General features: G+C 51.8%; 1 protein-coding gene across 8 annotated transcripts in view; it reads left to right on the plus strand.

Annotated features, from left to right (window-relative positions):
• The window catches only part of TLN1 (talin 1), a 61,763-nt gene that overhangs the window by 13,749 nt on the left and 23,835 nt on the right, over positions 1-24,179 (plus strand). For 4 of the 8 annotated variants that reach the window (XM_060199207.1, XM_060199206.1, XM_060199205.1 and 1 more), the window contains exons 11-20: positions 398-499; positions 1,091-1,167; positions 1,380-1,560; positions 1,703-1,816; positions 1,937-2,045; positions 2,277-2,485; positions 2,637-2,735; positions 3,126-3,176; positions 3,667-3,834; positions 3,998-4,243. In XM_060199207.1, coding sequence (XP_060055190.1) covers positions 398-499; positions 1,091-1,167; positions 1,380-1,560; positions 1,703-1,816; positions 1,937-2,045; positions 2,277-2,485; positions 2,637-2,735; positions 3,126-3,176; positions 3,667-3,834; positions 3,998-4,243 — 1,356 coding nt within the window. Of the gene's footprint in view, positions 1-397; positions 500-1,090; positions 1,168-1,379; positions 1,561-1,702; positions 1,817-1,936; positions 2,046-2,276; positions 2,486-2,636; positions 2,736-3,125; positions 3,177-3,666; positions 3,835-3,997; positions 4,293-5,476; positions 5,644-6,384; positions 6,514-6,964; positions 7,082-7,677; positions 7,792-7,927; positions 8,063-8,220; positions 8,350-8,684; positions 8,788-8,925; positions 9,135-9,517; positions 9,638-9,813; positions 10,012-10,200; positions 10,341-10,513; positions 10,608-10,708; positions 10,799-10,912; positions 11,036-13,757; positions 13,902-14,315; positions 14,478-14,715; positions 14,857-14,946; positions 15,129-15,318; positions 15,452-15,626; positions 15,729-15,806; positions 15,978-16,063; positions 16,214-16,325; positions 16,428-16,513; positions 16,634-17,325; positions 17,473-17,603; positions 17,771-17,870; positions 18,055-18,157; positions 18,284-18,390; positions 18,508-24,179 lie in introns of all 8 variants that reach the window. The other 4 variants (XM_060199203.1, XM_016188036.2, XM_060199202.1 and 1 more) reach the window with 2 other exon arrangements.

The raw sequence follows: 24,179 nt of genomic DNA on the forward strand, positions 1-24,179 counted from the left end.
TGTAGGTGTCTCTCCGTCTCTTTCCCTCTCTATCTCCCCTTACCTTCTCAACTTCTGTTTGTCTCTATCCAATACTAAATAAATAAATAAATAAATAAATAAAACTTAAAAAAAAAAAAAAGACCACTCCCTGGAAATAAGATATTTCCCTGTAAGGTGAAAATAAAGGGGCAGGGCAAAGTCCCAGGTTCAATCCTCCACCGTAAACTAGAGCAGTGCTGTGGTAAAATAATAATAATGATAATAATAAAATACAGGACTAGAGGATTGAAGAAAGTTGGGCTTCTCCTAAAAGAGCAGTTGGTGGAGGAAGACAGGATGTCAGTCCAGCCCTGAGGTGCCCGCCTTACCTTCTACATCCTGGTGAGGTTTGCGCTCTCCCACCTTGTCACTCTAGGATTTCGGGGATTACCAAGACGGTTACTACTCAGTGCAGACGACTGAAGGGGAGCAGATTGCACAGCTCATTGCTGGTTACATCGATATCATCCTTAAGAAGGTGAGCACTTAGCACCTTAGAACCTGCATGCGGGAGGTCCCAGGTTCTATTCCTGGTACCGTATAAAGCCACAGTGCTACTCTGGTCTTTCTCGGTCAAAATATTTTCTCTAAGCTTCTGCCCATTTAGTGATAATACTCATTTATGTCCTCCCAATTTTAGTATTAGAGTGAGGGGAAATTTTTTTTTTTTTTCCTAAACAGCATGTGTTAGGAATTATGTGGCACAAATGCTCATCCTTTGAAAATGGAGACCTAGAGTCTAAAAAATGGCTGACTGGAAAAACAAGAGACAGCCCCCCCCCCATTTTCCTCTTCCGTTTTTTTTTAAATATATTTTTTCTTTTTTCTTTAAATCTCTCATTTGTTTGTTTATTATTAGAGACAGAAAGAAATTGAGAAGGGAGGGAGACAGAGACACTTGCAGCACTGCTTCACCACTCATGAAGTTCCTCCCTGCGAGTGAGGACCAAGGGCTTGAACCCAGGTCCTTGTGCACTGTAATGTAATGTGTGTGTTATAACCAGGTGCACCCCCACCTGGCCCCCCATTTTCCTTTTCTTTAACTCTTGCTTCTTTTTTCTCCCTACAGAAAAAAAGCAAAGATCACTTTGGGCTGGAGGGAGACGAGGAGTCTACTATGCTGGAGGACTCAGTATCCCCCAAAAAGTACGAAGGGGGTTGCCTTCCCACCCTCGGAGGCCTACAAGTCAGACTTGACCCCATGGACTGTTGTGGGCTGGGGAATCCTCAGGCTGGTTCTCCAAGCTGCGGTCACAGGGTCCGAGGCACTCCCCAGACCACAGACTCCGCAAAGGTGGTGGTTGGGGAGGGGGGTGAAAGGAGGGAGTCCTCTGAGTGCTCCCCACTGTGCCCACCAGGTCGACAGTTCTTCAGCAGCAGTATAACCGGGTGGGGAAAGTGGAGCATGGCTCTGTGGCTCTGCCCGCCATCATGCGCTCTGGAGCCTCCGGGCCCGAGAATTTCCAGGTGGGCAGCATGCCACCTGCCCAGCAGCAAATTACCAGCGGCCAGATGCACCGAGGACACATGCCTCCCTTGGTAAGAGACCCTCGCCTGGAATTGAGCAGCCATTCCCATTTCCCTCTTTCTGTTCCTCTCCCTCACCTCAGCTTCTCTGTAACCTTCCTCCCTCCTCTCTCTCTCTGTTCCACTCCCCATGACCCCTCTCTGTGTCCTGCAGACTTCGGCCCAGCAGGCTCTCACAGGAACCATCAACTCAAGCATGCAGGCTGTGCAGGCCGCCCAGGCCACTCTGGATGACTTTGACACTCTGCCCCCTCTGGGCCAGGATGCTGTGAGTACGCCATGGAGCCGGGACGCACACACCACCCACCCCACCCCCGTCCCACCCCCAGAACAGGTTGGGGTTAGCCAAAGCCGAGAAGGTCCTGAGAGCTGTTTCTGGTTCCCTCAGGCCTCTAAGGCCTGGCGTAAGAACAAGATGGATGAATCAAAGCATGAGATCCACTCCCAGGTAGATGCCATCACAGCTGGCACGGCCTCCGTGGTGAACCTGACAGCAGGTAGGCTGGAGCCCAGCTCTCTTTGTGGGCTGGGCGAGGGCAAGGAGGTGGGGGGGGGTGAGTGTGTGCAAGCATGAGTGTGACCGGCTCTGCCCGTGACTGCACTTTGAGTCACAGCAGGGATGCATGTGTACGTATGACTAACTGTCCAGGACCGTTCCTCCCCCAGGCCCTGTCTGGCCTGCCTCATCATCTCTCACACGTGCTCCTCTTCCTCCCCTCCTCTTCCAGGGGACCCTGCAGAGACGGACTATACTGCAGTGGGCTGCGCAGTCACCACGATCTCCTCCAACCTGACGGAGATGTCCCGCGGCGTGAAGCTGCTGGCTGCCCTGCTGGAAGACGAAGGCGGCAGCGGCCGGCCCCTGCTACAGGCTGCCAAGGGCCTGGCAGGGGCTGTGTCCGAGCTGCTGCGCAGCGCCCAGCCGGCCAGCGCTGAGGTCGGGGCTCTGGCGTGGGCACTAGGGAGGAGATAGGGTTCCAGCCCAAGGTCGAGGGACCACACAAAGCTGCCTAGATAGAAGTGTGGGCCCTGTGGTCATGTGGGCGAGGGTGGTTGGGCAGCTTCTGACTGGTGTTCACTCTCCACAGCCCCGTCAGAACCTGCTGCAAGCAGCTGGGAACGTGGGCCAGGCCAGTGGGGAGCTGTTGCAGCAAATTGGGGAAAGTGATACTGACCCCCACTTCCAGGTGGGTGACTTACCCAACCCCAAGAACTATAGCTTCTAGGAGGTAATCTCTGATCCTGATTCCACAGCCCACTACTGGGAATTGACCCCTCAGAATCAAACTGAACCTCTGTTTCCAGAACCGACCCTGGGAACTTTCATTCCCCTTTTAGGGAGGATGAGAATCTAGAACCCGCAAATCCACACTTAACATACTTGTTCACCAGTGACCCATTTATCCTTTGTCGTCTTTCCCCCTGTCACCTCCATGCATATAGTGTGCGCCCCAGCTTGAAGACACTTTGAGCCCCTCCCCCACCAATCCACCCAAAGGACACTGATCCTCTAGCTGCCCCCTTCCCCACCCTGTCGTCTTCCTCGGCTGACTTGTCCTCCTGAATTTCCCATGCAGATATGTGCACCCAGAGGGGCTGGGGTTCGATCTGCCCCCGATCCCCCCACGGTAACGGCCTCTGGCCTGGGCCTTCCCAGCTTTGTCCTCTCCGAGCCGCATACACTCGTTTCTGCCTTTCCCCGGAGAGCAGAGCATGACAGGAGACGGGGAGGCCTGACACAGGCAGGCCTCGGGAGAAAGGGATCGGGCAGCACAGGGACTTTTTTTTGAGACTTGACATCCAAACCAAGATTGAGAAGAAGAGGGAAAGAGAAGCCCTGACCCTCCCTCCCCACTGCCATCCGAGTGTATCCGCCTCGAGTCCCCCCCCCTCCCCCCCGGTGTAGGCTGTTTTTCTTGGTGTGGGTTCGTTCATTTCTTGGTGAGGGTTCTGTCCTACTGGGCGCTCAAGGCAGGGGCTTGGGTAGTTTCTGGTTGCTTCTGCACACACTGTCCTGTAATTGGAGTCAGTGGGAATAATGAACCAGCTTCTGCCTCTGAAAAGGGTCCGTGGATCCCAGGCCCGGCCTCAGCCATGCTGACTGCTGTTTCCCTGTAGGATGTGCTAATGCAGCTAGCCAAGGCTGTGGCAAGCGCCGCAGCGGCCCTGGTCCTCAAGGCCAAGAGTGTGGCACAGCGGACGGAGGACTCAGGGCTTCAGACACAAGTTATTGCTGCAGCGACACAGTGTGCCCTGTCCACCTCCCAGCTGGTGGCCTGCACCAAGGTGAGCCATGGAGGTTTTTCTAGCATCACACACACAACACCCTCATCTCTAGTGTTGATTCTTCATCATCTGACCCAACAGACGTGGTGAACACCACAAAGAACACCCCCCGTTCCTTGTTCCTTTCCCATGCCTACATCTCTGACACTCAGTCTGCCCACAGGTGGTGGCACCTACAATCAGCTCACCCGTCTGCCAGGAGCAGCTGGTAGAGGCCGGACGGCTGGTGGCCAAAGCCGTGGAGGGCTGCGTGTCCGCCTCCCAGGCAGCCACAGACGATGGGCAGCTGCTGCGCGGGGTGGGCGCCGCAGCCACGGCTGTCACCCAGGCCCTGAACGAGCTGCTGCAGCATGTGAGGGCCCACGCCACAGGGGCCAGGCCCGCCGGACGCTACGACCAGGCCACCGACACCATCCTGACTGTCACCGAGAATATCTTCAGCTCCATGGGTGATGCTGGTAAGGTCGTGCCCCCGGGAAAGACAAGCCCAGTGAGGTTCTGCAAGCCCGTTGGACATTCCTTCACAGAATGCCACCTCCCCCTAAATACTCACCATATAGGCTGCTCATTGAATGTCTCTGGGCCCTCATGTCCCCTTCTCTGAAACAGGAATATAGTTCTTGCTCTGTCTTTCTTGGCATATTGAAAGAATAGGCCAAAATATGCACAAAAACAGGTAGAATATGTCATTCTTTTTTTTTTTTTTTTTTTTTTTTAAGATTTTAGTTATTTATTAATGAGAAAGATAGGAGAGAGAGAGAAAGAACCAGACATCACTCTGGTACATGTGCTGCCGGGAACTGAACTCAGGACCTCATACTTGAGAGTCTACTTGAGAGTCTAGTTCTTTAGCCACTGCACCCCCTCCCGGACCACAGAATATGTCATTCTTAAGAAATAGCCTTCCCCCAACCTGCAGGGGAGTCACTTCATAGGCGGTGAAGCAGGTCTGCATGTGTCTATCTTTCTCTCCTCCTCTCTGTCTTCCCTTCTCTCTCCATTTCTCTCTGTCCTATCCAACAACAACAAAAGCATCAATAATAACTACAACAATAAAACAACAAGGGCAACAAAAGGAAAGAAAGAAAAGAAAGAAAGAAAGAAAGAAAGAAAGAGCTTTCTGGGGAGTCGGGTAGTAGAGCAGTAGGTTAAGTAGGTTTTGTGCACATGGCACAAAACCTAAAGACCAGTGTAAAGATCCTAGTTCGAGCCTCCAGCTCCCCACCTGCAGGGGAGTCGCTTCACAGGCGGTGAAGCAGGTCTGCAGGTGTCTATTTTTCTCTACCCCCTCTGTCTTCCCCTTCTCTCTCCATTTGTCTCTGTTTTATCCAACAGCGATGACATCAACAACAACAGTAATAACTACAACAACAATAAACCAACAAGGGCAACAAAAGGGAAAATTAAAAAAAAAAAAAAAAAAGAAATACCTTCCCTACTGCACTCTCAGCTCCAAGAAGTGTCACATGTTCTCTAGACTATTTGCTGAGAATCCCTGTTGGAGACCGCCTTCCAGGGAAATCAACTTCGAGAACCTTCGCCAGTTTCTATACTGTCCCCCAAAGCTCTGTGTACCTGGTCTGTGCCTCTTTCCCTCACCCCCAGCACCCATGAAGTGTCTGATCGTGCCCTGTCCTCTCAGGTGAGATGGTACGACAGGCCCGAATCCTTGCCCAAGCCACCTCTGACCTGGTCAACGCCATCAAGGCTGACGCCGAGGGGGAGAGTGATCTGGAGAACTCACGCAAGCTGTTAAGCGCTGCCAAAATCCTGGCTGACGCCACAGCCAAGATGGTGGAGGCTGCCAAGGTACTGAACCTTGAGTGCAAACCCCCAGACTGGGACTGGAAGTAGACATGCCCAGATGGTCACCTTCCTCTGACAGGAGAGGCCCAGGAAAAGCAGAAGATGTAAGAGAACAAATTATAATAGCACTCAGGAAGTACACCCCAGAACTCACGTAGACAGGGGTTCAGGCTCCAGCTAGGGTGACTCCCAAGGTGCAGACAACCCAGACCTGCTGCTCCTACTTTTCCCTGCTTGCTGCCACCACCCGCCTGGGGTCCCTCTCCTTCCTGGGCCTCCACTGCAAGCAGCACAGAGAAGAGCAAGGCAGTGGGAAACAGGAAGACATGGGTTCAGAGGACCATCAGGAAGAAGCCCAAAGATTGCCAGGCCTCCATAGCTATTCAGCTTCAGGAGTGACCCGTTCCCTGCTGCAGTGTTGCTGAGACCTTGTTCTAAACTCAGTCCTTTTCCCCTTGAAAAGCCTGCTCATGCCTTTTGGTATTTTCTGGAGTGAGAGGGAAGAAATAAGACCCTGTCCCCAGAGAGGAAAAGAAGAACCAACCCCACCTAAAGAGGAATTTCAGTCTCTCAGAAGGATCCCAGGCCCCCTACATCTGCCCCTTCAAGGCAGCACCTCTCCAGGCTGACCACTCTTCACGGGGGAAGTTAGAAATACCTTCAGATAAGAAGTCTGAGCCTGCAGGCCTCAGAGCAGTGCTGATTTAGGGCGCATGGCAATGCTGGGTTGTGACTGTCTTTCAGGGAGCAGCTGCCCACCCAGACAGTGAGGAGCAACAGCAGCGGCTACGGGAGGCTGCCGAGGGGCTTCGCATGGCCACCAACGCTGCCGCACAGAATGCCATCAAGAAGAAGCTGATGCAGCGCCTGGAGGTAAGGCTGGGAAGAAAGATGGGAGCCAGGGAGTCAGGCTGTAGCGCAGCGGGTTAAGCGCAGGTGGCGCAAAGCACAAGGACCAGCATAAGGATCCCGGTTCGAACCCCGGCTCCCCACCTGCACTTCACAGACGGTGAAGCAGGTCTGCAGGTGTCTATCTTTCTCTCCTCCTCTCTGTCTTCCCCTCCTCTCTCCATTTCTCTCTGTCCTATCCAACAACGACAACAACAATAATAGCTACAACAATAAAACAACAAGGGCAACAAAAGGGAATAAATAAATAAAATAAATAAAAAAAAAAAAAGAAAGATGGGAGCCTGTCTTGTGGTGGTGTGGGAGGAGTGGAACTGGGAGAGACAGGCTGGGAGAGTAGATGCATGATTGGGGAGGGACAGCAGGGACTGGGTGAGCCGTGCTGGGGCCCGTCCTGACTACTCTGCTCTCTCAGCATGCGGCCAAGCAGGCTGCAGCCTCGGCCACGCAGACCATCGCTGCAGCCCAGCACGCGACCTCTGCCCCCAAGGGCTCTGCTGGCCCCCAGCCCCTATTGGTGCAGAGCTGCAAGGTAAGGCCTGCGGGGCATGGGGGAAGGGAGAGATAGCTCACCAGGTGGGAAGCATGCCTTGCCATGCGAGCAGCCTGGGTTCAAGCCCTAGCACTACATGGAGACCTGTCACACTAGAGGAAGCCCCGGTGTTATAGTGGTGTCTCATCTTTTCTGTTTCTATCCAAAAGAGAACACAGCCAAGAGGGGCAGGAGACAGCTCACATGTTAGAACACACTTTGTCATGCCCAGGACTCAATTCGAGCCCCTGGCAACCCATGGAAACACCACATATGGCATCAGAGGGACCTCTGTAAGCGACAGAGTGGTGTTTGGTGTCTTTCCTTCTCTATTTGAAGCTGAAGAGAAGACAAAAGTTCTGCTGGAAGCAGTAGAGTCCGTAGGCACAAGGCAGGGGAGGGCAAAAAAGAAAGGAAAGAAAAAGTGTTCTGGAGAAAAGAAATCATGCATGTCCAAGACTCTGGCTCCACAGAGAGAGAAAGTTGGGGGGAGGGGAAGAGAATTAGAGAGAGACATGGTGGGGGGGGGGAAAGGGGCTGAGGAGACTTTTCCCCAGAACGTGGGAAGGTGGTTCTCGTGACTTTCTCACTCACAGGCTGTGGCAGAGCAGATTCCCCTGCTGGTCCAAGGCGTGCGAGGCAGCCAAGCTCAGCCCGACAGCCCCAGTGCTCAGATGGCCCTCATTGCTGCCAGCCAGAGCTTCCTGCAGGCAAGACCCCTCCCCACCTGTCAGACCAGACTCCTAGTTCTCCTCCAATTTACATCTCTGCCAGTAGCCCCTCTCCCAGTGCTGTGCCCCGAGGGAAGACACACACTTCATCTGCCCTCCTCCTCTTCCCCAACAGCCAGGTGGGAAGATGGTGGCAGCCGCGAAAGCTTCTGTGCCAACAATTCAGGACCAGGCTTCGGCCATGCAGCTGAGTCAGTGTGCTAAAAACCTCGGCACTGCACTGGCTGAACTCCGTACCGCTGCCCAGAAGGTACGGGGGCTGCTCTGGGCTTTGGAAGATGGGGGAGAGGAGTGTCATCCTGGGGTGATGAAGGGTCCGCGCAGAATAACCTCACATGGATAACTGTAGCCTGAGACATCAGTGGGCACAGCAGTGCCTCCGACATGCCAACCCACCTGTCTTTGTAGGCTCAGGAAGCCTGTGGGTCTTTGGAGATGGATTCTGCGTTGAGTGTGGTTCAGAATCTAGAGAGAGATCTGCAGGAAGTGAAGGCAGCTGCTCGAGATGGCAAGCTTAAACCCTTGCCTGGGGAGACAGTAAGTATCCTCCAGACCTCATTCATAGTGGCCTGAGTGGTGGCACAGTAGGGGAATTCTTGACACTTGCAGGCATGAGGTCCGAGTTCAAACCCTGGCATTGCACATGCCAGAATGACGCCCTGATCTGCTTCTCTCATGCAATCAATATTAGGAAAGGAAAGAGAAAGACTCTACTCTCACATAAGTCATAAAACCTTTTCTACTTCCCAGCCCCAGAGCTGGCCCACACCTCCTTTGTAACTGTCACCTGCCCCCATGGAGTTTCTCATATTTGCTGTCCCTCATTCCTCTTGTGCCAGAGCCCCCTAAGCCCCTTTCCCCCTCTCCCCCAGATGGAGAAATGTGTCCAAGATCTGGGCAACAGCAGCAAAGCTGTGAGTTCTGCCATCGCCCAGCTGCTGGGGGAGGTTGCCCAGGGAAATGAGAATTATGCAGGTAATTATGGTTAGGGCGAGGAATGACAAAGGGGCGGAGGAGGAGGGACTTGGTGAAGACAGGGCTGAGGGCAGAAGCCCCTGGGATCAGGGCCTGGCAGTGAGGGTGCCTGTCCCCTTCCTTCTCGTCATCTCCCAGGCATTGCAGCTCGGGACGTGGCTGGTGGTCTGCGGTCACTGGCCCAGGCGGCGAGGGGCATAGCTGCCTTGACGTCAGATCCAGCAGTGCAGGCCATAGTGCTTGACACGGCCAGCGATGTCCTGGACAAGGCCAGCAACCTCATTGAGGAGGCCAAAAAGGCAGCTAGCCATCCAGGGGACCCTGAAAGCCAGCAGAGACTTGCCCAGGTCAGCCAGTGGCCAGGGACCACTTCCTCTCTCTCCCCCAAACCCCACCCTCAGTGGGGCAGAAAGTTTTACACTGACAGGGGGAGCTCTTCTCAGGCCTGCTTTTAATCTCCTCTCTGGGTTCCACCCTTCTTTCTCTCAGTTGAAGTGTCTCCATCAGACTTTGTTGGGGACCTAGCTAGACACCAAGTTGGGGGATGTTTGATCATTGCCACTTGACAGTTACCCCAACTTTGCCTGTCCAGCTACAGCTCCCCCTCTTTCCTCTTTCCTTTCAGAGGCCTGAGACTTCGTGATTGCCCATATTTTTAGGGTGGAAAAGGGAACGAATCTCCCAAGTTGTTTCTATTTTGCTGACACACACACCCCCATTCCCAACTCAGGTGGCCAAGGCAGTGACCCAGGCCCTGAACCGCTGCGTCAGCTGCCTGCCGGGCCAGAGAGATGTGGACAATGCCCTGAGAGCAGTTGGCGATGCCAGCAAGCGACTACTGAGTGACTCGGTAGGAGGACAGGGGAGTGGAGGGCACACAGGACACAAGGGACTCTGAACATCCCCCAAATGTTTAGACACCTACACACGCCCCCCCCCCCATGCCCAGCTGTTCCTCCCAGGTTGCCAGACCCTCCTCCACATCGCTCCCACTTCTTGCATCTGACTTTCTCTCTGACTCCACAGCTTCCCCCCAGCACTGGGACGTTCCAAGAAGCTCAGAGCCGCCTGAATGAAGCTGCTGCTGGGCTGAATCAGGCAGCCACAGAACTGGTGCAGGCCTCTCGGGGAACCCCTCAGGACCTGGCTCGAGCCTCGGGTCGATTTGGACAGGACTTCAGCACCTTCCTGGAAGCTGGGGTGGAGATGGCAGGACAGGCTCCGGTACGAAGAGGCTCAGGGTCTGGTCCCAGGATTCAGTAGGGGGCACTTGTGTGACCAGAGTCCTGACCTGTTCCTGGCTCCCTCCCTGCCCCAGTGTCTAGCTGCCCTTAAGTGTCTAGGAAAGAAGATCCCTTGTAGAGATTGCTAAGAGAGGACTGGACAATGTGTTAACCTTCTCACCTCCCACAGAGCCAGGAAGATCGGGCCCAGGTTGTGTCCAACTTGAAAGGTATCTCCATGTCTTCAAGCAAACTTCTTCTGGCTGCCAAAGCCCTGTCCACAGACCCTGCTTCCCCAAACCTCAAGACTCAGCTGGCTGCAGCAGCCCGGTCAGTAAGAGCTGGGAAACTCAGCTTAGAATGCAGAAGAGGCAGGCTTCATAATAAACCCCCAGTGGAGGAGTGGATCCAGGCAAAAACTAAGGGTCTAGAGACTTCTCATGAACACAGGACCCAGGAACGATGGCCTGTGCACTCACTCATTCAGCTCTGTCTTCTTCCAGGGCAGTGACTGACAGCATCAACCAGCTCATCACCATGTGCACCCAGCAAGCACCGGGCCAGAAAGAGTGTGATAATGCCCTTCGGGAACTGGAGGTAGACGCACGGCAGGCTAAATGGGTTTGAGGGTGAGGAAGGATACTGGGTTTGCAGTGAGGGAGCTACCCTGGAACTCACTACCCTCGACCCTTCCACAGACGGTCCGGGAACTCCTGGAGAACCCTGTCCAGCCCATCAGTGACATGTCCTACTTTGGCTGCTTGGACAGTGTGATGGAGAACTCAAAGGTAAGTGAAGCCAGGTTCCCAGAAAGGAAAGAGGGCAGGAAAATGGAACCAACCAGGGACTGCCCTCCTCTCTGAGAAAAGGATATGACTCTCCTGATACCATCTGTTCCCCAGGTGCTGGGTGAAGCCATGACTGGCATCTCCCACAATGCCAAGAATGGAAACCTGCCAGAGTTTGGAGAGGCCATCGCCACAGCCTCCAAGGCCCTTTGTGGCTTCACTGAGGCAGCTGCACAGGTAATGCTTTGGAGATGGGCTCCTGGAATACCCCCACTCTCCTTGCTCCACCTCTTCAAAGCCTGACCTACACAGAGAGGAATCAGCAAGTTCTGTTTGCAAAGCCAGTGCTGTGGAGACTGGGTTTTTCCTCCTGGAGTGGAGATGGTCATCAGTGTTCCTAGCACACCCACTGTTCTGTCCACTCTCACACCCAGACCCTAGTGCTTTGGGTTATGATTATATTGCTCAAATTATAAATGGAGTAGCAGGAGGTGCTTCAATGGTAGAGTGTTTACCTTCCATGCCTGAGGCCCTGGGTTTGATCCTTGGCACCACTTGAGAACATCATGGATAGGCACCAAGGTTGAAAACAAACAGAGCCCCTTCAGTGGTGAAGTGGTGCTTTGGTGTCTCTCTGTCTCTGTGCCTCTACAGATAAGGGCTAAAGATGGAAGTATCACACACACGATTTCCCCAGCACCACATTAAAAATAATAACAATAGGGACCGGGCAGTGGCACACCTGGTTGAGCACACACATTACAGTGCATAAGGATCTGGGTTCAAGCTTCTGGTCCCCACCTGCAGGGGGAAAGCTCTTCGAGTAGTAAAGGAGGTCTCTCTCTCTCTTTTGTCCTCTCCCCTCTTGATTTCTCTCTGACTCTATCAAATTAATAATATCAAAAACTTCAATTTACAGTTGCTAAAATCACTACTTAGCTCTGCCTTTTGAATATTATTAAGTATGAAACAACTTATTAGCTCTGAAAGTGTTTTTGTTTTAGTAGATGGGTCCTTAGAGCATACTGGTGTGAGGGTATATTCTCAGACCTTTTCCCTAAAACCTATGATTCTGCCCCACTAGCTTCTCCTACCTCTCTTTGCTCTGTTCTGTTGGGTGACCAGAGCACTGCTCAGCTCTGGTTTATAGTGCTGGACAGTAAACCTGAGATGTTGGAGGCTCAGGCACTAAAGTATTTTTGCATACTGATTATGTTACCTCCCCAGCCCCTAATTATAATATTTTTAAAGGATTTGTTTATGTGCAAGAGAAGGTGGAATGGAAACAGAAACTAGAGCACTGCTTAGCTTTGTCATACAGTAATCCTGGGGCTTGAACCTTTGACTTCTGGAGCCTCGGGCATGCAAGGTGGTGTTCTAACACTCTATGCTACCTCTCTAGCCCTAAAAAAAATTCTTTTGGTAGTGGTGCAGGAGGTGGCACAGTGATAAAGCTTTGGACTCTGAAGTATGAGGTCCCAAGTTCAATCCCTGGCAGCACATGTGCCAGAGTGATGTCTGGTTCTCTCTCTCCTCCTATCTTTCTCATAAATAAATAAAATATTTAAAAAAAATTCTTTTGGGAACCATTATACCCATCCCTTCTAGTTCCGAATCTCTCAAACTTAGAGGTGTAATTAATGCTAAATAGTCAGCCTAGGGTGCAGGCAGTGGCACACTCACTTAAGCACATATAACACCACTCACAGGGATCTGGGTTCGAGCCCCCACTCCCCACCTTCAGGGAGGACACTTCATGAGCAGTGAAGCAGGTCTGCAGGTGTCTGTCTTTTTCTTTCCTTCTCTCTCCCCTTCCTCTTTCAATTTCAATCTATCCTGTCAAATAAAAATGAAGTAGGAAGAAAAGAAAAGAAAGGAAAAGAAAAGAAAAGAAAATAGTCAACCTATAGTTTAAGTGTTGTATCTTTAAATGAGGATCTTCATGTAGATTTTTTTTAAGTTTTTTTTTTTTCTCAAAATCTTTTTATTTGTGAGAAAGAGAATAAAACAGAGCATTACTCTGGCATGTGTGATGCCATGGATCATACACTTTGTACCTCCTACACCACTGTGGGTGTCTTTCAAACATTCTTTTTTTAAAAAAATATTTATTATTTATTTATTCTTTTGTTGCTCTTGTTGTCTTATTGTTGTAGTTATTGTTGTTGATGTTGTTGTTGTTGGATAGGACAGAGAGAAATGGAGAGAGGAGGGGAAGACAGAGAGGGGAAGAGAAAGAGAGACACCTGCAGACCTGCTTCACCACCTGGGAAGCGACTCCCCTGCAGGTGGGGAGCCCGGGGCTTGAACCGGGATCCTTATGCCTGTCCTTGCTTTGCACCATCTGCACTTAACCCGCTGCACTACTGCCTGACTCCCATCTTGTCTTTCAAACATTCTTTACTGCTACTTAGAGCAATCGGTGCTTCTCACACCAAGACCAACATATACAGACATACACATCTAAACAGAAAACGGATGAGCCCCTTGCTCTGTGGTTTTACATTTTTTTTCATCTTCTGAAATGTTTGAGCAAGGGAAGTGCTGTGTTTGTTTTCACTATGGGCACACAGTTTGTTACCATCTGTCCATTCACATAGAACTTTGGCTGCTGGGGGAATCAGGCGGTAGTGCAGCAGGTTAAGCACAGGTGGCACAAAGCGTTAGGATCCCAGTACGAGCCCCCAGCTCCCCACCTGCAGGGGGAAGTCGCTTCACAGGTGGTGAAGCAGGTCTGCAGGTGTCTATCTTTCTCTCCCTGTCTCTGTCTTTCCCTCCTCTCTCCATTTCTCTCTGCCCTATCCAACAATGACAACAATAATAAGAAAACAATAAGGGCAACAAAAGGGAATAAATAAATATTAAAAAGAACTTTGGCTGCTAAATATACCTGTCATCACTCTTCAGTTTCCACTTGAAGAGCAGCCTGTACTCCCCACCCTTCCCTTCTCTCTGACAGGCAGCATATCTGGTGGGTGTCTCGGACCCCAGCAGCCAAGCCGGACAGCAAGGACTAGTAGAACCTACACAGTTTGCCCGTGCAAACCAGGCCATTCAGATGGCCTGTCAGAGTTTGGGAGAACCAGGCTGTACCCAAGCCCAGGTAATTTGAGGGGATGGAACCATGGACAAGTCTGAGAAGAACATGAACCCAGGAAGGACTGACCTAGTGGGAGAGAGGGAGGTGTGGGGAAAGGAGGGCAGAGACCCCCCCTACTAAGTTGTGTGTGCACTCCACTCGGGGTGAAGTTCACAGCTTCTCTAGAGGTTTCAGCTTGTTTGTTTCTGTACAGATTTCTCCCTCAACACCTGTGTTTCATCTCTCTACCCCCCCCCACCCCCATCAGTTCACCTTGAGTGTTTCTGTCTCCCAGATCTTTACTTCTTTCCTAATTAGATCTTCAAAGCTCTTGATCTCCACCGCCCCCTTCCCACCCACCCCCCTCAGAGTGGCCGTGCCTCATGTGAGCACCCAGCCCCCCTTCCGGCCTTCTCATGGTTCCCACTTCCTCCTCAGGTGCTCTCTGCAGCCACTATCGTAGCCAAGCACACCTCTGCGCTGTGCAACAGCTGCCGCTTGGCCTCCGCCCGCACCGCCAATCCTACCGCCAAGCGCCAGTTTGTACAATCAGCCAAGGAGGTGGCCAACAGCACAGCCAATCTTGTCAAGACTATCAAGGTTCTCAGTGTTCAAATTCCCTGCCCTTCTCAGTCTTCTGTCCTCTGACTGCTGCCTCCCCGCCCCCACCCCCAGTCATTTCCAGGGCCCTTTACCACACCCTTCTGCCTCAGCCCCGCTTTCCCCTACTGTCCCCTTCCCATGGCGATCACCAGCCTCTCCCCTTTAAGCTGAGAAAGCAGAGGTGGGCCTTGCCTACAGCCTATCCTGAAGCCCTCCCCATCACTCCCCCCACCAGGCACTAGATGGGGCCTTCACAGACGAGAACCGTGCCCAGTGTCAAGCAGCAACAGCCCCTCTGCTAGAGGCTGTAGACAACCTCAGCGCCTTCGCCTCCAACCCCGAGTTCTCCAGCATTCCCGCCCAGATTAGTCCTGAGGTGAGGCGACAGGAAGGGAGAACGGCCAAGCCACCCGCCATCCCGTCTTCTCGGGAGTCTTGAGGCTAATCGGTTTGCCTCCCTCCACAGGGTCGGGCTGCCATGGAGCCTATCGTGATCTCTGCCAAAACCATGCTGGAGAGTGCAGGAGGACTAATCCAGACAGCCCGGGCCCTGGCAGTCAATCCCCGGGACCCCCCACGCTGGTCAGTGCTGGCCGGCCACTCCCGTACTGTCTCGGACTCCATCAAGAAGCTTATCACCAGCATGAGGTACTGGAGAGCCGAAAGCCAGTGTGTCTGGGGAGGCATACCTGGCCACGTGGAGGGGCAGGCATTTGGGTGCATTCGATGGACTAGTGGTATAAGACTCGCTGTCCGCGATCCGTGATTGCAGAGAGAGGTAGGCTGGCCTTGTTTTAAAGGGGATGGCCATGGTGCTTAGCCTGTGACGTCCTTGCAGGGACAAGGCTCCGGGGCAGCTGGAGTGTGAGACAGCCATTGCAGCTCTGAACAGCTGCCTGCGAGACCTAGATCAGGCTTCCCTGGCTGCCGTCAGCCAGCAGCTGGCTCCCCGTGAGGGGATCTCTCAAGAGGTAAGGCAGAGGAGGGCTCTGTGACAGACTGTCTGGGAAGACTGGTGGTGATGGACTGAGGACAGTGGGGATCAGGGACGGGCTGAAACCTGTCAGAGCTTAGTTCAGTGTGGAAGCAAGAGCGGCGAGGGCCTGTGCTGGCCACAGTCAGGGCTGACATCCACTTCCTCCCCAGGCCTTACACACTCAGATGCTCACCGCAGTGCAGGAAATCTCCCATCTTATTGAGCCACTGGCCAGTGCTGCCCGGGCTGAAGCCTCCCAACTGGGACACAAGGTACCCTTTGGAGACAAGTGGGGAGGCCTGGGGAGACAGAGTGAAAGTCAGAGCAAGCACCCCAACCCCTTGCTTTAGGTATCCCAGATGGCCCAGTACTTTGAGCCACTCACTCTAGCTGCAGTGGGTGCTGCCTCCAAGACCTTGAGCCACCCGCAGCAGATGGCACTCCTGGACCAGACTAAGACCTTGGCAGAGTCTGCCCTGCAGCTGCTGTACACAGCCAAGGAGGCTGGTGGTAACCCCAAGGTACCGAGGCTGCTGCCGTATGCCGGGGGGGGGGGATGGGAACAATCACCACTGCCCCCACCCCACTTACTTGCTGCGCCCCACAGCAAGCAGCTCACACCCAGGAAGCCCTGGAGGAGGCCGTGCAGATGATGACGGAGGCCGTCGACGACCTGACCACCACCCTCAATGAGGCTGCCAGTGCTGCAGGGGTTGTCGGCGGCATGGTGGACTCCATCACTGAGGCCATCAACCAGGTAAGAATCTTGGGGTACCTGTGGCCACTGAGGCCACCCTGGGCCAGAGTCCTTGAGCCCAGAGGCAGAAATCCTGACGGCCTTTCTCCTGCCTCCCCGTCTACCCCTTCAGCTAGATGAAGGACCAATGGGCGAACCAGAAGGCTCCTTCGTGGATTACCAGACCACCATGGTACGGACAGCCAAGGCCATTGCCGTCACCGTTCAGGAGATGGTGAGTTCCATAGAAAAGTAGGGGAGGACTGACTGCCCTCAAAGAGCTGAGCTTGGGCATAACTTCACTTCCGCCTTTGTCACCAGGTAACCAAGTCAAACACCAGCCCTGAGGAGCTGGGCCCTCTCGCTAACCAGCTGACCAGTGACTATGGCCGTCTGGCCTCGGAGGCCAAGCCTGCCGCTGTGGCTGCTGAAAACGAGGAGGTAAACATGAGGCGGCTCTGGTCGGCCCCTCACCCCACATAAGAAATGCCAGCGCCACGCCCAATATCCCCATCACGTCAGCCTCTGGAGCTGTCCCACCCTTAAGGCCACTTCACTAAAGAGCAGTCAAGACTGTGCAGGGACCCATAAGGGACCTGTGACCTCCTCAGTCACAGAACGGAGGGGACACCCTGGGGCCTAGGGGATTCCTGGTGTGATGCTATCCACTCTTCTGCTGGGCCTGTGCTTGCTTCTCCACTGCACTGCAAGTCTGTGTCCCTTTCTTCATCCTGTTATAAACCCGTGAAGTTCTCCCTTCCCTAAGCTCCTGGCTTCCCAGGAAAGCAAGTAGTTGAATGTCAGCATGGCACACCTAACCCCCAGCCCCAAACCCTTCCACTGACTCATCCAGGCCAAGTTGTAACTCATGGTCCTCTGATTCAAATACCCCAGCGTGAAGTGTTCCTCCTCTCTTCCCCGTGCCTCACCTGCGTGTGCCTACGTGCTCGTGTTTTCCATGTGTGGGAGGTGATCTCCTGCCTACAGGATGTGAAACAGGCGAAGTCTGTATTCTGAACACACCCCCGAGTCTGCAGTGCATGTGTTTTCAGGTCCCTGCTAGTCCTTCAGGCACAGTGGAGGTACTGAGTGCCTCTTGTAAATCCCACCTAACTTCTTCTACCTGCTCACAGATAGGGGCCCACATCAAGCACCGGGTACAGGAGCTGGGGCACGGCTGTACTGCTCTGGTCACCAAGGCAGGCGCCCTGCAGTGCAGCCCCAGTGACGCCTACACCAAGAAGGAGCTCATAGAGTGTGCCCGCAGAGTCTCCGAGAAGGTGACTGACTATCCGTCTGGCAGTGGGAAGCACTGGTCCCTAGCCCTGCAGCCCACCCTTCCTAGCCCACACCCAGGCACAGATCTCTCCCTCTCGTGTGGCCCTGTCACCTTGTGGCTTCTCTCCCACAGGTCTCCCACGTGCTGGCCGCGCTCCAGGCCGGAAACCGAGGCACACAGGCCTGCATCACAGCAGCCAGTGCTGTGTCTGGCATCATCGCCGACCTTGACACCACCATCATGTTCGCCACTGCTGGCACCCTCAACCGCGAGGGCGCTGAGTCATTTGCTGACCACCGGTGAGGAGGGGACTGGGCCCTAGGGAGGCAGGATGGAGCAGAGGCCTGCAGAGGCCAGGGGAGGCCCGAGGAGAGCTGAGCTGGCCGCGTCCTCCCCCAGGGAGGGCATTCTGAAGACTGCGAAGGTGCTGGTGGAGGACACCAAGGTGCTGGTGCAGAACGCAGCCGGCAGCCAGGAGAAGTTGGCGCAAGCCGCCCAGTCCTCGGTGGCCACCATCACCCGTCTTGCTGACGTTGTCAAGCTGGGTGCAGCCAGTCTGGGATCTGAAGACCCTGAGACTCAGGTAGCTGTCTTACATCTCAAGTTGTGCCAGAATTATTGGCTGCCCCCCTCTCCCCCCCCCCCCGCGCGCACCCCAGGACCACAGCCTCTGTTCTCCCACATAGGTGGTGCTGATCAATGCAGTGAAGGATGTGGCCAAGGCACTGGGAGACCTCATCAGTGCGACCAAGGCTGCCGCTGGCAAAGTCGGGGATGACCCTGCTGTGTGGCAGCTCAAGAACTCAGCCAAGGTCGGAGGGCCTGGTGGCAGCATGGGCAGAAGGAACAGGTCACTGTGCTTCCTCTTGTTCTTTCAAATGACCCAGTCCCCTCCCCCCTACTCTCCCCCACCCCCCAGGTGATGGTCACCAATGTGACATCGTTGCTCAAGACCGTGAAGGCTGTGGAAGACGAGGCCACCAAAGGCACGAGGGCTCTGGAGGCAACCACGGAGCACATACGGCAGGAACTGGCGGTGAGGCCCTGGGGTTAGAGAAGGATCGCGTGGGACTGAGTCTGCAGCTCAGTATACTGACGAGAGGGGCATACTCACACCCCTTCTTGTGCACCCTCCTTCTCACCTGTTCACCCCTCACACTTGACAGCAGCCTCCTAAACCTCCACCCTCCCACTTGCCCCAGTCACCGGTGGGCACATGTCCTCTTGGCTTGAGTCCTTTTCAAACACCTCCAAAGCATTTGACTCTGTCAACGAGCCTCTTTTGGACATTCTTCCTGCCTTTGGCCTTCCTCTCCCTTCTCTCACATTTCTTCTCTATGCAGTCACCTCCGGGTCACCTTCAACCTAGTAAGCACAGAGGCCTTCGGGCATTAAACAAGTTTATACAAGTAACCTTCTCTTTCTGTTCTCTTCTTTGATAAGTTTCATCATTTTCATTTGATAACCTCTACCACATTTACTTTCTTTTCCTTTTAACGATATTTTTAATTTTTTTTTTATTATTATGTCTTCCCTCCAGGGTTATTGCTGGGGCTCGGTGCCCACATCCACTACTCCTGGAGGCTATTTTTTCCCCTTGTTGCCCTTGTTGTTTATCATTGCTGTTGTTATTATCATTGCTGTCGTTGTTGTTGGATAGGACAGAGAGAAATGGAGAGAGGAGGGGAGACAGAGGGGAAGAGAAAGACAGACACCTGCAGACCTGCTTCACCACTCGTGAAGCGACTCCCCTGCAGGTGGGGAGCTGGGGCTTGAACCAGGATCCTTACGTCTGTTCTTGCACTTTGTGCTGTGTGTACCCAACCTGCTGTGCTACCGCTCCCCCTTTTGAGAGAGATAGCCAGAAATCAAGACGGAAGGGGGTGATAGAGAGGAAGAGAGACAGAGAGACACTTGACACTGCTTCACCACTCAAAAAGCTTTTCCTGTACAGGTAGACACCAGGGGATTGAACCCTGGTCCTTGGGCATTGTAACATGTGCACTCAACCAAATGCACCACCACCCGACCCCAAGATATTTTTAATTAAAAAAAAAAATTTAGGGGTCCAGGCAGTAGTGCAGTGGTTTGAGCACACATGGTGCAAAGCGCAAGGACAAGTGTAAAGATCCTGGTTCTAACCCCTGTCTCCCTACCTGCAGGGGGGTGGGGGGGGGTCACTTCACGAGCAGTGAAGCAGGTCTGTAAGGTGTCTATCTTTCCCCCTCTCTGTCTTCCCGCCATCTCTCCATTTCTCTCTGTCCTATCCAACAACAACAGCAATAAGAATAGCAATAAACAACAAGGGCAACAACAGGGAAAAAATAACCTCCAGGAGCAGTGGATTCGTAGTACAGGCACCGAGCCCTAGAGATAACCCTGAAGGCAATAAATATATATATATATATATATATATATATATATATATATATATATATATATATATTATTATTATTATTAGATAGAGACAGAGAGAAATTGAGAGGAAAGGGGTAGGTAAAGGGGAAAGAGAGAGAGATACTTGCAACCCTGCTTCACCACTCATGAAGCTTTGCCCCTACAGGTGGGGACCAGGGCCTTGAACTTGGGTCTTTGCACATTCTTGTGTGCATTTAACCAGATGTGCCACTGCCTGGCCCCCATGTTTACTTTTTATTGTTTATTTACTTATTTATTTTGGATAGAGACAGAAGTTGAGAGGGAAAGGACAAATAGTGGGAAAGAGAGACTATCACTTATGACGCTTCTCCCTTGAAGATAGGGACCAGGGGCTTGAACCCATGTCTTTTTTTTTTTTAATGTTTTTTATTTATTTACTTTCTCTTTTGTTGCCCTTGTTGTCTTTCATTATTGTTGTAGTTATTATTATTATTGGTGTCATCATTGTTGGATGGGACAGAGAGAAATGGAGAGAGGAGGGCAAGACAGAGAGGGGGAGAAAGATAGACACCTGCAGACCTGCTTCACCGCCTGTGAAGCAACTCCCCTACAGGTGGGGAGCCGGGGGCTTGAATCAGGATCCGTACACCAGTCCTTGTGCTTTGCGCCACATGCGCTTAACCCGCTGTGCTACCGCCCAACGCCTGAACCCATGTCTCTGTGCACTGTGATGTGTGTGCTCAACTAGGTGCGCCACCACCCAGCTCTACCACGTTTGCTTTCAGTTCTAAGTTTAGTTACTCTCAGCTGCCTGCCTGGCGTCACCACTGAGATGCAGTGGCCCCCATACCAGCTGTTCTTGGGGACTTGCTACTTCCTGTTACTGGTGCTGACAGTTGTAGGACTTCCTCTCTTCTGCCACTGCCAGCACACCAGTTCAGAGTTGCATGAAGTCTCCCTCACTCTGAGTCTGTGCCAGTTCTTTGTCTGGTCTCCCTGCCTTCATGCTCTGTTACTCTCATTTCTCTTATTTATCTCACTGATAGCCAAGTTCATCTTTCTGATGCCCTATTTTCACTTCTTGGACAAGTACAAATTGGAACTCTGAATGTTTTGCTTCCTAGATCTGATCATTTCTCATCTTTTGTCAGTAGACAGCACCTTAGTGTCTCAGCTGCAAAAGTCAGAAACCCAGCCTTTTAATTAATTACTTAATTTTTTTTTTTTTGCCTCCAGGGTTATTGCTGGGACTCGGTGCCTGCACTACAAATCCACTGCTCGCTCCTGGAAACCTTTTTCCTCCCCATTTTGTTGCCCTTGTTATTGTCGCCATTGTTATTGTTGCCATTGATGTTGTTGTTGTTGTTGGATAGGACAGAGAGAAATTGAGAGAAGAGGGGAAGACAGAGAAGGGGAGAGAGAGATAGGCACCCGTAGACCTGTTTCACCGTCTGTGAAGCGACCTCCCTGCAGGTGGGGAGCTGGGGGCTTGAACCAGGATCCTTATACCGGTCCTTGCGCTTTGCGCCACGCGCGCTTAACCTGCTGCGCTACCACCCGACCCCCTAATTTTATTTTGTTATTGTCACAAGAGTTATCAGTGGAGCTCTGTTCAATGAATATACTGCGCCAAATGGACTTTTTTCCCCCTTCTTTTCTTTCCCATGTTGATAGGGCAGAGAGAAATTGAAGGGAGAGGGGCGAGAGAGAGAGAGACACCTGCAGTACGTCAGTAACCATGAAGCTTCCTCCCTGCAGGTGGGGACTGAGGGCTTGAACCTGGATCCTTGCCGCCTTGTAATGTGTGCACTCTACTAGATGCACCACAGCCTGGCCCCTGAAACCCAGCCTTTGGAATCGTTTTCTTTCCCCACAATTAAACCCATAAATAGAACTTACTAGTGCTCTTTCCGAATGACCTCATTTTCCTCTTTCTTCATTTCCACCACCATCTTGTCCACCATTATTATCTCATCTGACTGCCCCGCCCGCACCCATCCCTCACAATCTATTCTTTTTACAGAGTAGCCAGAATCATCTTTTTATCTAATTTAATTAATTAATTTAAAAAATATATATTTATTTTATTTATTTATTCCCTTTGTTGCCCTTGTTGTTTTATTGTTGTAGTTATTATTGTTGTTGTCGTTGTTGGATAGGACAGAGAGAAATGGAGAGAGGAGGGGAAGACAGAGAGGAGGAGAGAAAGATAGACACCTGCAGACTGGCTTCGCCGCCTGTGAAGCGACTCCCCTGCAGGTGGGGAGCCGGGGCTTGAACCGGGATCCTTATGCCGGTCCTTGTGCTTTGCGCCACCTGCGCTTAACCCGCTGCGCTACAGCCCGACTCCATAATTAATTAATTTTTTTTATATTTATTTTATTTATTTATTCCCTTTTGTTGCCCTTGTTGTTTTATTGTTGTAGTTATTGTTGTTGTTGTCGTTGTTGAATAGGACAGAGAGAAATAGAGAGAGGAGGGGAAGACAGAGAGGAGGAGAGAAAGATAGACACCTGCAGACCTGCTTCACCGCCTGTGAAGCGACTCCCCTGCAGGTGGGGAGCCGGGGTTCGAACCGGGATCCTTATGCCGGTCCTTGTGCTTTGCGCCACCTGCGCTTAACCCGCTGCGCTACAGCCCGACTCCCATTAATTAATTTTTTTAAACCAGAGTACTACTCAGCTTTGCCTTATGGTGGTATTGGAGATTGAACCTGGGACATTTGGTGTCTGAGGCATGAGAGCCTTATTGCTTAGCCATGCTGTCTCCCTAACCCTGACAATTATATTTTTTAAATGTATATTTATTTATTATTGAGGGAGAGAAACAGAGAGCCAGAGCATCTCTCTGGCACATAAAGTGCCAGAAACTAAACTTGAAACCTCATGCTTAGAAGCCAGTTGCTGTAATCACTGCACAACTTTCTAGGACTGCCAAAATTACCTTTAAAAAATATAAATTAGCAGGATATATATATATATATATATATATATATATATATGTTATCAGGGGCCGGGTGGTGGCACACCTAGTTGGAGTGCACGTTACAATGCACAAGGACCCAGGTTCAAGCCCTGAGTTCCCATCTGCCAGGGGAAGCTTCACAAGTGAAGTAGTGCTGCCGGTGTCTGTCTTTCTGTTCCTCTCCCCTCTTAATTTCTCTCAATCTCTATCCAAAATAAGTAAATAAATATGTAATATATATCATATTAGCAAGTAGGGAGCTATCTCGGTGGAGCGCAGGCCTTGCACACACGGGGCCCTGAGTTCCCTCTCTAGCACATGTGCCAGTCCAGTGCCCCTCTCCCTTTCATATCAAATATACATCAGCATATACACACAATATGTCACCTCACTGCTTAAAACCCTTAACCCAGATGACTGCGGCGTCACATCTGTGACATCCTTGCCATTCCGGCCCCCATGGCCCCAGCTGACTTCCCCCATCCCATCTTAGCCTCCTCTTTTCCCTTTCTGGCCAGCTCCACTGGAGGCTGTTAGTTCTGAGGTCATAGAAAACTCTTGTCCTCTGTGGGCATTTGTTCCTCATCTGGCTCCTTCCAGTCCTTTAGATTTCTTCCTTCCTTCCTTCCTTCCTTCCTTCCTTCCTTCCTTCCTTCCTTCCTTCCTTTTCTTTTAATGAATTCATTTGCCAATGAGTGAGTGAGAAGTACAGAGAGAAAGAAAGAAATCCAAAGGAACAGCCTCTGGGTTATAGTGGTGCTGGGGATTGAACCCAGGACTGCAGAGCCACAGGCAGTAAAGTCTTTTGGCATAGCTATTATGCTATCTCCCCAGCCCATCTTCTAGGTTTCAGCTTAAATATTTTCTCCTCAAAAAGTCCTTCCCTGACCACCTGTCTGAAATAAAACCTCACTTTTTTTTTTTTAACCAAACCCCTGATCAGCTCTGACTCATGGTGGTGTAGGGGGTTGAACCTGGGACTTAGGTCATTCTTATTTATTTTTTTAAGATTTATGGGTTTCTTTTCTTTCTTTTTTTTTTTTCTTTATTAGGGGATTAATGTTGTACAGTTGACAGTAAATACAATAGTTTGTACCTGCATAACATTTCCCAGTTTTCCACATAACAATTCAACCCCCACTAGGTCCTCTGCCATCATGTTCCAGGACCTGATTGCTCCAGAGTCTTTTACTTTGGTGCAATACACCAACTTCATTCCAAGTTCTGCTTAGTGTTTTCCCTTCTGATCTTGTTTTTCAACTTCTGCCTGAGAGTGAGATCATACCCTATTCATCCTTCTGTTTCTGACTTATTTCACTTACCATGATTTCTTCAAGCGCCATCCAAGATGGGCTAAAAATGGTG

This window comes from Erinaceus europaeus, chromosome 10 (genome assembly GCF_950295315.1).
Source record: "Erinaceus europaeus chromosome 10, mEriEur2.1, whole genome shotgun sequence".
Lineage (NCBI taxonomy): Eukaryota > Metazoa > Chordata > Mammalia > Eulipotyphla > Erinaceidae > Erinaceus > Erinaceus europaeus.